This window comes from Squalius cephalus (assembly GCF_949319135.1).
Source record: "Squalius cephalus genome assembly, chromosome: 18".
NCBI classification, from domain to species: Eukaryota; Metazoa; Chordata; class Actinopteri; order Cypriniformes; family Leuciscidae; genus Squalius; species Squalius cephalus.
The window spans coordinates 24816924-24832737 of record NC_137139.1 but is presented as its reverse complement, the minus strand read 5'-3'; the positions used below and the strand labels follow the sequence as shown (position 1 = coordinate 24832737).

The 15814-nt window shown below is 35.6% G+C and overlaps 1 protein-coding gene across 1 annotated transcript in view; it reads left to right on the top strand.

Annotated features, from left to right (window-relative positions):
- Positions 1-15814, top strand: part of camta1a (calmodulin binding transcription activator 1a) — a 434758-nt gene that overhangs the window by 53384 nt on the left and 365560 nt on the right. Inside the window, 3 exon segments of the mRNA XM_079849916.1 lie at positions 15095-15118; positions 15120-15144; positions 15147-15172. Of these exon segments, the coding sequence (XP_079706042.1) occupies positions 15095-15118; positions 15120-15144; positions 15147-15172 (75 nt within the window).

The window sequence follows — 15814 nt, the reverse complement described above, 5'->3', positions numbered from 1 at the left end:
AGGCTACAGTAGCCTAGCTAAAGTGAACGATAATGCTAACTAACGTTGCCATCTCCCTGCAAAACTCACCACAACTTTGTAAGTCTTGTCCCTCATGCTGGCCCTTACAAAACCCTCAAGCTGACCCTCGGACACGCTACACTCAACTACATGACCCGATTTGAAGTGGTGTTCACCCCTTTTAACACTTTAGTTTTCCTCCTTGAAAAAAAAAAGGGGGGGGGGGGGGGTAATTGTGATTGTCAAAACATTTGGTAACTAAATAGAATTTTATGAAGTTTAGTGACAACATGTTACAATGTTTAGGCTACATTGTACAATGACTGGTAGGATACAGTTTTTATTATTGCTTGACAAAAAATTCAAGATTTCAGTTCCATTCTTGTGATTTGATTCCGATTTTGATTCAATATTGACTAATTTGGATACATGTTTATTTTAAATTTTATTTAAAAAAAATAATCTCACCTAATGCTGTAAACATAGAGGGCCCAATCTGCTGGTATTATTAAAGGTTAAACATAACAAATTAAATTAAATATAATGCAGTTTTTGTTATAATAACAATTATTTAATGACATAAGTAAAAATATAATAAATATGTAATATAGTGCTCAGCAAAATCTCCTCTCTAGCTATTTTTTTCTATTCAGTTAATGCTATGGTCATTAAATGGCTTTCCTGAGGTAAATGTAACGTTATGTGACATAATTGTTCTCCTGCTGTTATATTGACCTCTTTCCGTGGTTGAAAAACACTAATTGGTCGATATTATGTATACTTTCGGTAAGTTGTACTGCATCTTTAAATAAAAAAGTAACAGATGATCGGTTCACGTGCACTTGAACTGAGGCGCTCAGCGATCTGTCACGTCACATTTACAAGCGCCAAACGTATTTTTGTCTGAATTTCGTAATAAAATTGACAAAATCTAAGAGCTGAGAGTTAGTTTAATATTAAAAGTAGGTTACCTCTTTGCTCCGCAATTTTTCTGTGCGTGAGAAAATGGATGTGTGGCGTGAGAGCGTGTGAAAAGTGTCAATTGCATGAGTCTCACGCTCAATGCGTGAGATTTGGCAGCCCTGTATTACATTTCATTTTTTTATAAGGAGCTGTTTTTGTTTTATATGTCAAGTATAGCTCCATCATTGCTCAAAGTAAAAAATGATCATACTTTATGATGTTAGTTTTAATAAAAAAATAAATGAAAAAATGTAAATCAAGGAAATTTCTCTGGCATTTCTTTCTTTTTGCTGTATTGAAAACCTACCGAACCATGACACCAGTGTATCGTATCGAACCGAACCGTGAATTTTGTGGACCGTTACACCCCTATTATTCATATATAATTTTTTAGATTCCTAGATTTATTTGTTGCACTTTTTTATACAGTTATATTGTAAAACTAAAATACCTTTTATAAAATAATTCTATCAATTCATACAGGGCTGGTATGAATTGCAGCTGTATAGATACACACCCAGGTATCGGATTAGTACTCGGTATCGGCCGATACCCTGAGTCCAGGTATCGGAATCGGTATCGGGAAGGGAAAAAGGGTATCGGAACATCTCTAAATAAGAATTAGTACCTGCAAATGGAAATATGCCGCAGCTATTATTGAAAATCCACATCCAGTAATCACTGAGATGAATTAGTAACGGTTTTATTATGGCAGTTCATCCCCTCCAACGAATAGAACTTCTGACTTCTCAAGGTCAGTTGGGCCAGATTTTTATTTATTCTTGTCACATTGCTTGGTATTATCAAGGTAAAAACAAACATTGAATTAAAAGTAAATTTGTGTCTCTCTCTCCTTCCCCAGACATTACATGCCCTTGTCCTCAGCTTGTTGATGCCGCTTTATTTATTTATATATTTTGGAGTATAAAAGTGTAATTTTGAGAGAATTGCATATAATAACCCCATATGATGGCGAGAAGAATTTTGTCAGTTGCAGTTCTTGAGAGTGAAGCAGTGGCTTATCTCTGAGGGGAATGGGTCCATCAATCACAGCACAATGATTTTTCTTTCATTTTTACCTGTAATGGCCCTGTTTCCTCCACTGCCTCCTGGATAGCATTTAGTGATGGAACACTTAAGTGCAATAGACCCAACACAGTGAACGCAGACGGGGTGGCTAGATTGAAAAGTTACATTGAAGCCCGGTCACCTCAGACCACATCTTTTGCTCTTAAATGTTAACACACATACACACATTTATCTTGTCTTGGTTCAGGAGCGAGTCGACATTGATGACAATAAAGTGGGAATGAATATTCAACATTACTAAGCTCTGAGGAGGATGAGTAACTCATACACCTGATATGATTGAGATAATGTACATAATTATGAAGGGTGTTGAAGCGTGTAACCTGTTGGAGCTCTTGTGTATTGATTAACAAGGCAGTACTTTGTGTGACACTGTGCCAGTTTCAAAATACAGTGAGCTGCCAACCTAGACAGCAGTTTTGGGCATTATAGGTGTTCAGATGTTCAAAAGTGCCTTTGATGCCCCAAAATGTTGTTAGGTTGCTGTTCTTTACATTACAGTATGAAACACAGCCATGTTGTCAAGTTCTCCGCATTTCATAGTAAGACAATAGGCAAAATGTTACAGTTTAACCACTGTGAAGGGTGTTTAATGGTTAAATGTATTAATCCAAATAAAATATCTTGTTTTTGATACATTTTGATCCTACTGCCCACCTCGAATTCAGAATAACATCACAGACTGAAAAACTGAAAAGTAGGCTATGTTCTTACCTTACTTTGACCCCTTTCCTTGGAAAAACTTTACTTCGTTTGAAAGGTAAAAAAAAATATCTAAAATTTAAATTTTTGTATTCTATTGTTAATAGTGGCATATTTAATTCTACTAAAGTGATGTATTGAGGCTATATTTGAAGTACAGCAGTATTTGAGGGTTCAGTGTAAGGCTGTATATAATTTTACATTGATGGATACTCTGACTCTTTGAGGCTGTTCTCCAGTGCTGAAGTGCTCACAGTGTGTTGCTCCAGAATGAGAGAAAGTGGCTGAACGGCTGATGTGTGCAGGGCAGGTGCATGCCATAAATGACAGCTCATACCACGGGCACTCATACTGTGCAGCAATGCCCTGCTCCATCTGGACGGTACACAAACACGCACACAAGCAATCGCTCACATATTCATGTGCACATGCAAATATCGCACATAAACAAGAGCTGCCCACTTGTGCCATCATCACACAAAACAGGTTAACTAAATTACAATGAATGTGGACTGAAGCTTTCAAGCTTGAAAAAGGCACAACTAACATAAAATTGTTCTATACAACTTTTATACTACATACCATAGCTTACCGAAATTGCCGTTTTCACAAAATGACATCTTCACATCCACATTAGTTCTCTTTGACCCGTTCATGAGAGAAATATCAATGTTTAATTTCTAAACAAATAGTTATTTTGAGTCATATTTCAATTAAAGGTGCTCTAAGTGATGCACACGTTTTTTAGGCCGAAACATTTTTTGTCACATACAGAAAACATCTCCTCACTATCCGCTAGCTGCCTGTCCCCTGAACACACTGTAAAAAGTGACCCAGGCTCCACAAACGGCAACAAAAACAAACTGGCCCAGCCTGGACCACGAAACTTGAGTTGAATTCACAAACATGTCAAGAAAATATCCTGTGAATACTGACTTAAATTTTGGTCTATTGGTCTAATATAGTGTACATATAGACTAGGGATAGGCATTCTTCAAAAATATTGTATTCGAATATTTTGGCTCATAAAAATCGAATATTTGAATATTCGTTTATTTAAATGAAGTTTAACGAGAAAGACATTCTTTTTTAATTTTTATTTTTTTATTTTTTTTAACGTTTTTGTCACCATTTCTGAACAAGCTTACGATTAGGCAATTGAAACATCAAGCTTAGTATATATCTTAAGGTTTTCTTTTAGTTTAAAACATTAAACAATATGTGTAAACAAAAAATATGCTGTCTTTCCTCAGTCGACTGCTGTTTGGATTTCATGTGATTTCTCATTGTGGTGGTGATATTATGATAACTCAGTTTCATTAATTAATTTGATTAAAAGTACTTCCATTTTGTAATATCATTTTCATCTAAGTAATTCCAAACTTCGTGAGGCAGACGACGACATTATGTGATCAAATACAATCAACACGCTCCACAGCGCCACCCAGTGCATTGAATTATAACTGCGATTTAGTGCTTGGGATTTATCATGGATTGCATTAACGGCCAGCAAAGCAACGTAGTAAAATTTGAATAGTATTTTATTTTTCGAATAATAATTACAGATCGAATATTCGAAAATTCTAATATTCGTGCACATCCCTAGTATAGACCTCTTTTATGATACTTCTGTTACTTGTAAAAGAGCGAGTTTTACTTTTGCATCTACTTAATTGCTAAAGTACAGATATGAAATGACATGAGGGTGAGCAAATGACAATGTTTTCATTTTTGGGTGAACTATTCCTTTAAAACAATTTAGTTTGGCTCTTATCTAGGACAGCTTGTGTATTTTTCAGGACTGATTGCTCTGTGTGTTCTGTGGATGTTCTGTCTGTTGACATTAGACAGCGCACCGGATGGTGGAATGTATATTTGTATCAGCAGAGGAAATATTGGTTTGTGTTTATACATCTTGTAACATCTTATATTTTGGCATCTGTACACTGATACGGTCTCTTTTTTTCCTTTTTACACATGACAAGTCAAGCTCTTGCAAGTTGCTGTATTAAATGCAGGTTTCAGAATATTGTCTGGGGAGAGAATAGTGGAAGTGCTGTTTTTTCATGTTAGTCCTTGGCTGTTTATACCTCTCTCTAAATGTTACATATGATTCAGTGAGAGCAGGATTTGCCAGTCAGCTGTGCCCTAAAGGCACGTGGAAGGTTAAGGTGTGCCTGTTTAATTTATGGTATGCATAGGGTAGGATATAGAAAATTCTTGTTTATTCACTCCCTTTTGCTTCCTTTATAAATCTTAACACGTCTTATAGTCAACAAATTTAATTTATTTCCTTGACATGATGAATAATGATTATTATTTTGAGGCTTTCAAGTTGACTTTGGTCTCAGAGTCATTAGCGTGGTAAGAAGGAAGTTGACAGTTTTTTACTCTGAGGTTGTGGTTTCAAGACAGATGCAAATTGGTGTATTTGCAGGATGTGAAGGGATTGTAAATGTGCATGTTTTCTCACACATGCCTGACTGGTTTTGTGTTGTGTTTTGGTCAGTGTTTCACCTAAACGATAGTAGCAACGCATGACTATACAGACATCTTATGGAACAAGGCAAACATCACTAATCTTTATCAGTCAAGCCTTATCTAGAGACCAGAATATCATTAGATTTGTTCATACTGCACTCAAATCAGATTGGCTTTTTAAATTCGGTCTTTAGGACTGACTATTCCACACTGTCATTTTGCAAAATGATGAAATGTGATCCAATTGTTTAGACAATATAGTCAATATTCAATGTATTTGCGATGTAAGCGTCAGAATGATGCCAAGACACTTTCTTACACAGCAACGGAGAGTAGTTGTCATTGTGGAAAGAGAGGTTAGGAAAATGGAAATTTTGCCTCTGCTCATGTCTACTATGACATCTTGCCGCCGTTGTGAGCGGCGTTTTACGCATTCATGCATATACTGTGTTCAAAACTGCTGACACCTTCAGTCACTCAACTATTCACTACATGGTAAACTTAGATAGCTCATGAGAAAAGAGTGAATGAAAAGGAGTGTATTGGGAAACAGGATACAGGAAAAAAGTCTCAAGAGATCATAAGCCAAATTATATGTACTGTCTAGGTTGCCTGGTTTTGTGTCCAAATAGAATCAGATAAAGTCTATAGAACAAGCATGGTGGACTTCTCTCTGGCCACAGGGTCACCCTGGAGATCAGGCTGTGGTTTGTTTTAGAGCACTGTGGTGAAGGGATGAGAGACTAGCATTAAATTAAGCCTGGTTACTTGGCATGGTTTTTAAAGTATTCTGGTCACCTAGAGAGTCTGTTGTCCCCCACAACAGTGAAAAAGGTCTCCAAAATGTGTGTGAGTGCAAAGAACTGTATTTTCTGATTGATAAGCAGACAGAGGGAGGCTTGATGGTATGAAGACCCTGTGGCTGGGGGCAGAGTTGCTGTGTCATTATCACCTCCATTATGATCCCAGCCTTAATGCTGGGATTGGGCTGGTAACAGCCTCATCTCTTGCCCTGATCTAATTCTGAGACACCTGCCGTTCTGGGTCAACAAGCAGAGATTTTGGTTCTCATGCTACCATGGCAACTTTTTATTCCCTTTCAGATCTTGCTGATGTAATTTTGGATGTCTGAATATTGTTCCTGGTAGATGAGATGGAATCAACTAAATTATTGGCTTAATGGTTTCAGGGAGGCTATTGTAGTCTGATATTGGCTCTAGCTAATGCAGGATCACATGGTTCATTAACACCACAAAGCAATTATAAGAACTGTGCAACGCTGGCTATAAATGACCAAGCAGAATACAATTTTATTCACTTGTTTGATGTCTGAAGTTTTTTTGGGGGGCAGTTTAATTTGTTTGGGACCAATAACAAATGTATGTGTGTGTTTTAAAAAATATTTTCTAAGGGGCATGATCGATAGTTTGAATGAGGTGTTGTATCTGTCAGATTTGGACATCTGTGGATGCAGGCTTTCATGAGAAAAACACTCTAATTTTGTCCCTGCTAATGTCCAGATAAAGCCAATTTAAATCGTTGCAGCATCTAATTTATTTTTTTTCCTGTTCAGATGTTCTCCTACAATGGAAATGCAAATTGTAGAGAGAAATTCCAGCCTTCTCTTGGAGAGACATAATAGAGGCATCACAAACTTTTTGATGGAACAATAGTCCATTTTATACCTTTAATAGAAATGCATCCATATCTACTGATAGACAAGCCCTGACAAGAGACTAATTCTAATAATTGCAGTTTTTTTGAAAGAGGCAAAACAATGAAGGGACAACTGAAGCCTAGTCTTGGTGTTTGAAGGGACAACTGAAGCCAAGTCTAGGCTTTTTATTGAACAACACCGATATCAGTGAAACCAACTGGCAAAACATTCCCTGCTGAGCAGTGCATTTAGCTCCAAATAAAGTGATGTATCCTGGGTATTTAAGGCTTGCATTGGTAAGAGACACTGTGCATTAACTCTTATCCATGTTCTGTGATGAGACCCTCTGTGCAGACATTGTTCATCTTCTTGTGCTATGCTTGTATTCCCTCTTTGGGCTGTTTGCATGGGGGCAAAAACAATATAAATTACGCTGCATCTGAAGGATGGTGCACTCCACACAAGGACTGTGATAGGGTATTGATTCTCACTACATTGCTAAAATTGCCTGTCTGCCTCCCAGCTTCAAACACACATGTGACAGCTCCAATATAGGCTAGGAACTATGCTCTGTGCAGGGCCCTTACTGGGGTCCCCTCCGTTCCTGAGGCTGCATTGGGCTATCAAAACATCTAGGAGAAAGTGGAAATAACTTGTCTTTTTTTTTTTTTTTTTTTTGCAATAGATTATTAGGATTTGCATTATCTTTTCTTCTCCTCATGTAAAAGAGGAAAATATTAATAATAATAATAATAATATTTTTCATTGAAAATTGAAGGGAACAAAATTAGTGCAACAATATACTAGGTATATATGTGGAACTTTCTTTAAATGATGCAGATGGAAGGAGAATACAGTTTTTGCTGGTGCTTGTGCTGACAAAAGACTCTATTTCGAGAATGTTAAATTATCAAGGACACCAACACCAAATAGATTTTATGCATAAATTACTCTTTCTGTACTTATTTAATAATTAATAATCCGGCCTCCAGGTTGACGCTCATTCACTTTTTTTCAGAACCCACAGAAGTGTCATGCAAACATTTCAGTTGTTGAATAAGAATTTGAATTCTCCTGCTTCCATTTGATAATGGGCTTGCATGTCAAAAGGTGAGCTTCAGGATGCAGACCTCTGATACCTCTCTGTGACCATTCCAAACATGGCTGGATGGAAGCTCAGATTGTGTGATTTTAAAGCAGTGTAAAAAATGATACACCTAGCCTTTGATTTAAAAGTGCCAAATGCCCAAAGAGATCGATAGAACCTACAAAGGCGCATGGGCACTCTTGCAAGGCTTATTGGGAAGGAGAGGGGATGGGACCGTTTTACTGTGAAAATCTCAGTTCTTTAATAAGGATTACTTGAAAGCAGGTCTGACAGTATCTGCATGCTGTTCTCCCTTGATAAGCCCCATCATGTTTTTAGGGGATTGAGGCTGTGTGTGGTGGTGGTGGATTGGGGGAGAGGCATCAAATAGCTTTTAGGTTATACATTTTCATCTATAGAATCTTAAATCCATCAGTTTGACCTCAAATGGTATATAATAACTCCAACTGTATGAAATATCATGTGGAGAACTGGCCCCTGTAAGGCGTCTGACTGATATTATAGACTGAACAGTGCTTTTAAGAATAGTGATGTAAGGGTGCGTGTGTCTCAGAGTCGAAGGTGAACCATCAGTCGTGTCTCTCGAGGTGCTGTGCCAACATTGCTGTTTTCCCCTAGAGTTCTGACCTTCACTAAACTCTCATTCTCTCTAATTTGTTCTTCTATCACTGCACTTGCAATTTTGTTCAATATCCCTTTCCTCATGGCACATCTAGTGTCACTTTTGTTATTGATAGACTGGGAATGAACACAGGAATGTGCATTTCATTGCATCTCTCTCTTTTTCTTTCTATCTTTGTCGCTTTATCTCTCTTTCATGCTGTTGCTCTCTTTCTCTCTCACTCACTAAAGACAATATTCGTGGGCACACTTTGTTTGAATTTAATAGTTTTGATCCCTGTGGAACATCCTCTGAATAAATATTTTGGGCAAAGGAAAGGAATTGAACCTGCTATACTATGTGTATCGATCAGCTCTTTAGTGAGTCCCTATAGAATGGGTAATTGTGTCTGCGTGCTTCTCCATTTTAAACTAACTGCATTTCATCTGATGGGGAGAATAATCCATCGAAGAAGAGATAGATTGCAGGCGAAGGTACGTGTCATGGCTGATGTGCAGAAAGCCTATTAATACAATCAAGGGAGGCTTGTGTCATTGTCTGGAAACTAGGTTTGAAAGTAGACTCCTTCCACTTGAAGTTACCAAATATAATTGTGCATATCTTTTGATGACTTGCATCTCATTTGGAATTTACATATCCCACTGAAGTGTAATTTGTCTTTGATGATTAGCTCATGTTTAATGGGGCTGGAATTGCTTTGTCTCTGCTGCACACTCACATCCTCTCCTGTGTTCCAGTTTCTTTTGGCCGGATCACATTTTAGCTGTCTCTAGTCTTTGACCGTTGAAGCAATGACAGAGCAGTAGTGTGAACCTGACCCAAATGATGCAGGGTAAAGGTAAAAAGCCTTCAGACTGAGTTTTTTTTTTTTTTGGTTCCCCTTTCAACCAGTGATAGAGGAGAGAGGTCTGTGATTCGATTGACCCAGACTGGATAAAGCTGAATCCTCAGATTGAGAAGAGTTTTTATTTATTTTTCATAGAATGTACTCTAGAGAAAACAATGTAAGAGACTTACCGGTACTTCTAAAATGCTTTAATACGTTTTACCTTTACTTCATCGTTTACTTCATGCCCAAAATGATATTGCAACAATTCATGCTCACCTTATATAATTCCTTTGTCTGTCTTGTTTTATAATTCAAAATCTGCTGTGTTTTAGTTTTAAGTTCAAGTTTTAGTTTTAATGTTCAGTTGTTGTTTTTTTGCATGGCATGGATTGATCTGGGTTTAAGATTTCAATCATGAGAGGATTATAAATACACAATGCCAATGATAGTGAGATGATGGTGATGAGGGAAAATGGGTTTTTCATGTCAATATAAATTGCTTCTCTTATCATTTAAAACACACAGTCTTTCAAAAGCATCATCATTACAATTTACAAGGACAGATCTTTTTTTGTGGTTGTTGATGAGTAACTTTTAAAATGGCTCTTGCAATTTGCCCCACAATGTTTGTACTACAAAAAATGAATGATACTTCAAATTGTGCAGATTGTTGAGAAGATGTGGAGACCAGAATATCATAGAGACTTGGCTCTTTTGATTTGGGCAAGAAACCACTTAGCAACTGGGATTAGTCGATATATTTAGTATTTAGTATAGAGTATTTAGCCTATGTATTTTATGTTTTATTTTTATGTTTTTTTTGTATAAAATCTTATGTATCCAGTGAGAATAAAAGCTGTACACTAGAGGAAAACTTATGGATTTTCATACGTTTACTTAAAATATCTGTAGAGAAAAGTAAAAATGTACTTGTGGTAAATATGCAAGGATGTCCACAGAACGCGAGAACATGCTGCAATTGATGCCTGAACTGTAGGGACTGCAGCATCTTTGTGGAGTAGCTTCTTTGAAAAAACAGCATTGAACTGTGCCCGATTGACGAAGCAGTCACTTGTGAAATATGCAGAACAGACGGTTAAGGTCGAAAATACTTATGTGCAAGTTGCAACTGAGTTGTATACAAACATTTCAGTTTTTATTTTAGTGCAATTATTATATATGAAAGTAAATAGCAGTTGAATATAATAGTTTGGTCTCTGTAAATTTGAACCTCTAATATTTTAGCAATGTATCTGTAACGATCTGGCTCAGGCCATCCTTAAAAATATTTTGGTTTGCCGTAACAGCAAAAAAAAAAAAAAAAAAAAAGGTCGGTAGGTCGGTCTATATTTTTTATCCGAGATTCGATGTAAAAAAAAAAAAGTACAATTTTGGTCAAATTTGCATATCGGGACTTCACTGACAGTTTTCCAGAACTTCGTGCCAAGTTATATATATATATATATACAGTACCAGTCAAAAGTTTGGAAACATTACTATTTTTAATGTTTTTGAAAGAAGTCTCTTATGCTCATCAAGCCTGCAGTTAAACAAAAACAAACAAAAAAAAAAAAAAAACAGTAATATTATGAAATATTATTACAATTTAAAATAATGGTTATCTTTTTTAATATACTTTAAAATGTAATTTATTTTTGTGATGCAAAGCTGAATTTTCATCAGCAAGTACTCCAGTCTTTGGTGTCTTATGATCCTTCAGAAATCATTCTAATATGCTGATTTATGATCAATGTTGGAAACAGTTGTGCTGCTTAATATTTTTTTTATAACCTGAGATACTTTTTTCAGGATTATTTGATGAATAAAAAGTTAAAAAGAACTGTATTTATTTAGAATAGAAATCTTTTGTAACAATATACACTACCGTTCAAAAGTTTGGGAACAATAACTATTTTTTTTAAAGAAATAGTACTTTAATTCAACAAGGATGCGTTAAATTGATAAAAGGTGATGGTAACGATTTATATTGTTAGAAATGTTTTTATTTTGAATAAATGCTGTTTTTATGAATAAATGCTGTTAACATTTTACTCATCAATGAATCCTGAAAAAAGTATTCCAAAATAATATATTAAACAGCACAACTGTTTCCATCATTGATAATAACTGAGTATCAAATCATCGTATTAGAATGATTTCTGAAGGATCATAAGACACCAAAGACTGGAGTACTTGCTGATGAAAATTCAGCTTTGCATCACAAAAATAAATTACATTTTAAAATATATTAAAAAAGAGAACCATTATTTTAAATTGTAATAATATTTCATAATATTACTGTTTTTTTTTGTTTTTTTGTTTTTTAACTGCAGGCTTGATGAGCATAAGAAACTTCTTTCAAAAACATTAAAAATAGTAATGTTTCCAAACTTTTGACTGGTACTGTATATATATACAATTAGAAAACCTGTATAAACTGAACAGCAAAGAATAATATTATAGCGGTAATATTATAGGCCTATTCATGTAACGGGTGCGCTGCCAATAACGCGCCTAAGCTGTCAGAACTGGGAAAAGTAGCCTAATGATTATTAGTATGTCAAATATATCAAGGAGACATTTCAATTGTTTATTAATAAACAAGTGTTTTCTGTGTCAAAGATGAAGTTGACGATGCTGACGCGATCTTCGCAGTAGTGAACGCGCCAGAGAGAAATGCACATTTCATTACATAAGCAGAGAGTCTGTTTTCTTTCGTTTTGAATTGTTTTGTTTAAAAGTGTACATTTCATGCTTTTTTATATATAGGCCTATATATATGTCTCAGGTCTGTGAGGCAAGTAGCTTATACGCTGAGTTTCGGTTCATTTAAGAGACCAGCTCCAGTTCACGCGCCGGCGACTCCGTGTCCTGATTATATTGCCTTATTTAGCCTACCTCTTATTTATTAAATACAGGAAATTGGTTGATGAAACATTGATCAAAATTAAGATACAATTAATACAAAACGAAATTCACTTTAAAGACAGACTTTCTACAAAAACAAACTTAATGAAGTGGTTAAAACCATGTCTGCCCACTCCATTTGTCTTCCGATATTTTCGGGATCATCTTATCTTATTCATGCTATTCACTTTTCATATAATCAACATGAAATTTAAAAAAATATATATTATTTTATTTAAACATGAATATGAAACTAAATCGTTTTTTAATGACTGCGGGCTACAACACAGGCCTATTAGACAGTAGCCTACAGAGAAATTTACTGTCGGAGCGTTGCCGGTGAGAATGTGGGGGGAGAGATACAATTTTCGATCAATCATCGAATTTTATTTTGCTTGATATGCCCATTCTTAATATTTGGTGTTTTAAATGCCTGTTTGAGATCTCTGTGAAGTTTTAATTGCCGCTTTCAGAGCGGTCACGTCCGTAACATTGTTTCTTCCTCATAAATGCGAATACGAAAAATAAAATAAAATGAATAGGCTATTATGTTCTGTGGAGAGCCGATCCCTCTTCACCCGGTGGGTATATTAGCCTACTTTTGGTTTGCGCAGTGTAATTCATAGAATTAGCCTACTAAAACATATTTTTCGTGGATCTGAGTGTCGCGATTTCACTTTCATTTCGCATAGGCCTACAGCCTACACAGCCCTTATAATCATAGATGACGCCACGGGTTTTTATTTAAAAGAAAGAGCGTAGCCTACGTTTGTAGCCTATGTAGGCCTATTTATTCACAATAAAATATAATTAATATCATTTTATTGCATTTGTATTAGTTGTTTGTAGAGTAAAAAAAAAATTGGTCGGTCTTAACGCAAGTTTACAATCGGCAAGTCGGTCGGACTAAAAGGGGAAAAAAAAATTAATTGGGTCGGACCTAAATTGACTTGGTTGGTCGGGTTACGGCAAACAAGAATATTTTTAAGGATGGCCTCAGCGTGGCTTCAACAGGAACACGATGAAGACGAAATAAGAATAAACAGGCTTTAATAGCAGAATGCATACATAACCAAACTTAGCTAGTGCGTTAACGAGAACCGACAGGAAACAGAGAACAGCGAGGAACTAAATACACAGAGCTAACAAACATGACGAATGACAGCTGAGATGGGTGTCCATGTTAATTGATGATGGCGGAAAACTAAGTCATGGGAAAACAGGAACTAAAGAATACAAACTAAGAGTCCATGAAAACAAAACTAAAAGAACATGACTGTTACAGTATCAAATTAAAGTGTTTCCTGTATAGTTTATAGCATTAGTTGGGAAAGATTATTTTCCTTAAGAAAATCTAAATCTGTTTTAATTTTAATCTGAATAATAAGCTATCGATATTGGCAGAGAAATTTAGTATCGGTACATCTCTAGTCGTCCATTAAACTAATCCCATGTCTTCTCGTGATTCAAGAATGAGACTTTAAAAAAGAGATGTTTTAATAGCATCTCTGATACAAACCTCAGAAGAATAAATGGTGTTAGGGTTGGTATGTTCAGTTAATTTAGTAAAACTCTCAATTTAAATAAAAAATTACTAATTTAGCAATTTGCTTGCATAATCATTTAATGTTCATTGTTCATAAATTAATTTTTTTTATTAAAAGCTCAAGCAGGCAAATATGGCTTTTTTGTTATAGGTGCATAATGAAAATTAGAATTAAATATAAATCTTTCTTATTTGCATTTAGTGAAAAACAGTATGTGAAACATGCCTTAATCATTTTCATTAGAAGTTTATTGTATTTCTCTTGTTGTATTAAACATTATTTATGTAATTGGCTACATTGACTGCAAGGTTACAATTATGCTTTTTATTATTGAAAATTAATAAAGAACCATAGTCTCAAACCTCTATTGAATATCGCTAAAGACTGAAAATTATAAATAAACATTTTATTTAGCTTTATTGCCCAGGCCTTCTACGAACTACCCATAAGACCTTTTAACTGCATAGCAATGCTCTGGTGTAATGAGCTCTAAGGTGCTCCGCTAGCAATGTCCTACCTTCTGCACATTGTTCTGGAAATACTATGATTGCCTCTGTATGTGTTGGCCGGTAGGTAGAATGAACGTAGGGTAGGGAACATGCATCATCCTTTTTATATCAGTATGCACTTCTCTGAAATATGTGGTGGGTGCATGTTCTGTTAATTATTGCAGGTTTGAAATGTCACCTCAGAGATGTCTTAGTGGTTAATTTGTGCCGGAACAAGCGTGTGTTTGTTAGAAATTATAGCACAGCCCTCGAATAATTCTTCTAGAGTGATTTTAAATATAGAAAAGTCAAATATGACTTGCTCCTTCAGTCAAGGATGATAAAAAGATTCTGCCTAATTTTTTTGAATACTTCACTCACATTGTCTGCTTTCTCAACTGGGAGTCATTTATTCATTTATTAAAAGCATAGGTAAGTATGAAAAAGAACGACAAGGAGTTTGTCTTCCTACCTAAGACATATCTCAGACTAATCTAAGGGATAAAAACAGGATGCACAATGCACTTTAGGGATAAAAGTAGTGCACATGATCCTGTGGTAAACAGAAAATAATCTTTGTGGATTATTCTGCTGTATGAGTTTTCTAGTGTGGAGCTTTGGACTGCTTGGCCATGTGCAATCACTTCATTGAGTACTTTTCTGATTCATTCACTGATTTATTATTATATTTATTTCCACAGACACATCAATGCCGCTGCCATGTTTTCCGGTTTTGCTGTTTATGTTGACCTTGACCCCTGACCTCCTGCATACTCTTGGTAACCATATCATATATTTTTTTTAATACACTTTTCTATTTCTTTCACAATTTTCCATTTCTCTCATATTTTTCATCCCATGTAACGTGTTACTGTTACTGTTACTGTGCATGCAAGTACCCGTAGAAGCTTCAATGCTTCCAGTAACAGTATAGACACCACAATGTCTTGATGCTGTCTACACTGGAAGTGTTAAAACTTCACCTCAGAATGTACACTTAACACTGACCAATAAGCTGAAAGCTCAAGGCTACACGGGGTATCGCCAACTACCTCACAAAACGATACACATCGCAGTGCATTGCGATATCATAATTGGATCACGATTGAAACTGTGGGAAACGTGACTTTGCGTGTCAGGGAGAAAGAGAGAATGAATCTATATCAGTTTCAATCTCTTCAGCGGTTCGCTTCACATTTGTCCATTAGGTGCCTCGTAGAAGTGGCTCTGACTGCACAGATTTTCAGTAAAATCTATAGAAAAATCTTATAGAAAATTATATGAAAGAACACATAAACAATTTAAAAATATGTTTATGATACAATATTGGAATTGTGAAAAAGAATTGTAATATACACTACCGTTCAAAAGTTAGGGGTTGGTAAGAATTTTCTTTTTTTTTTAAAGTTTCTTATGCACAC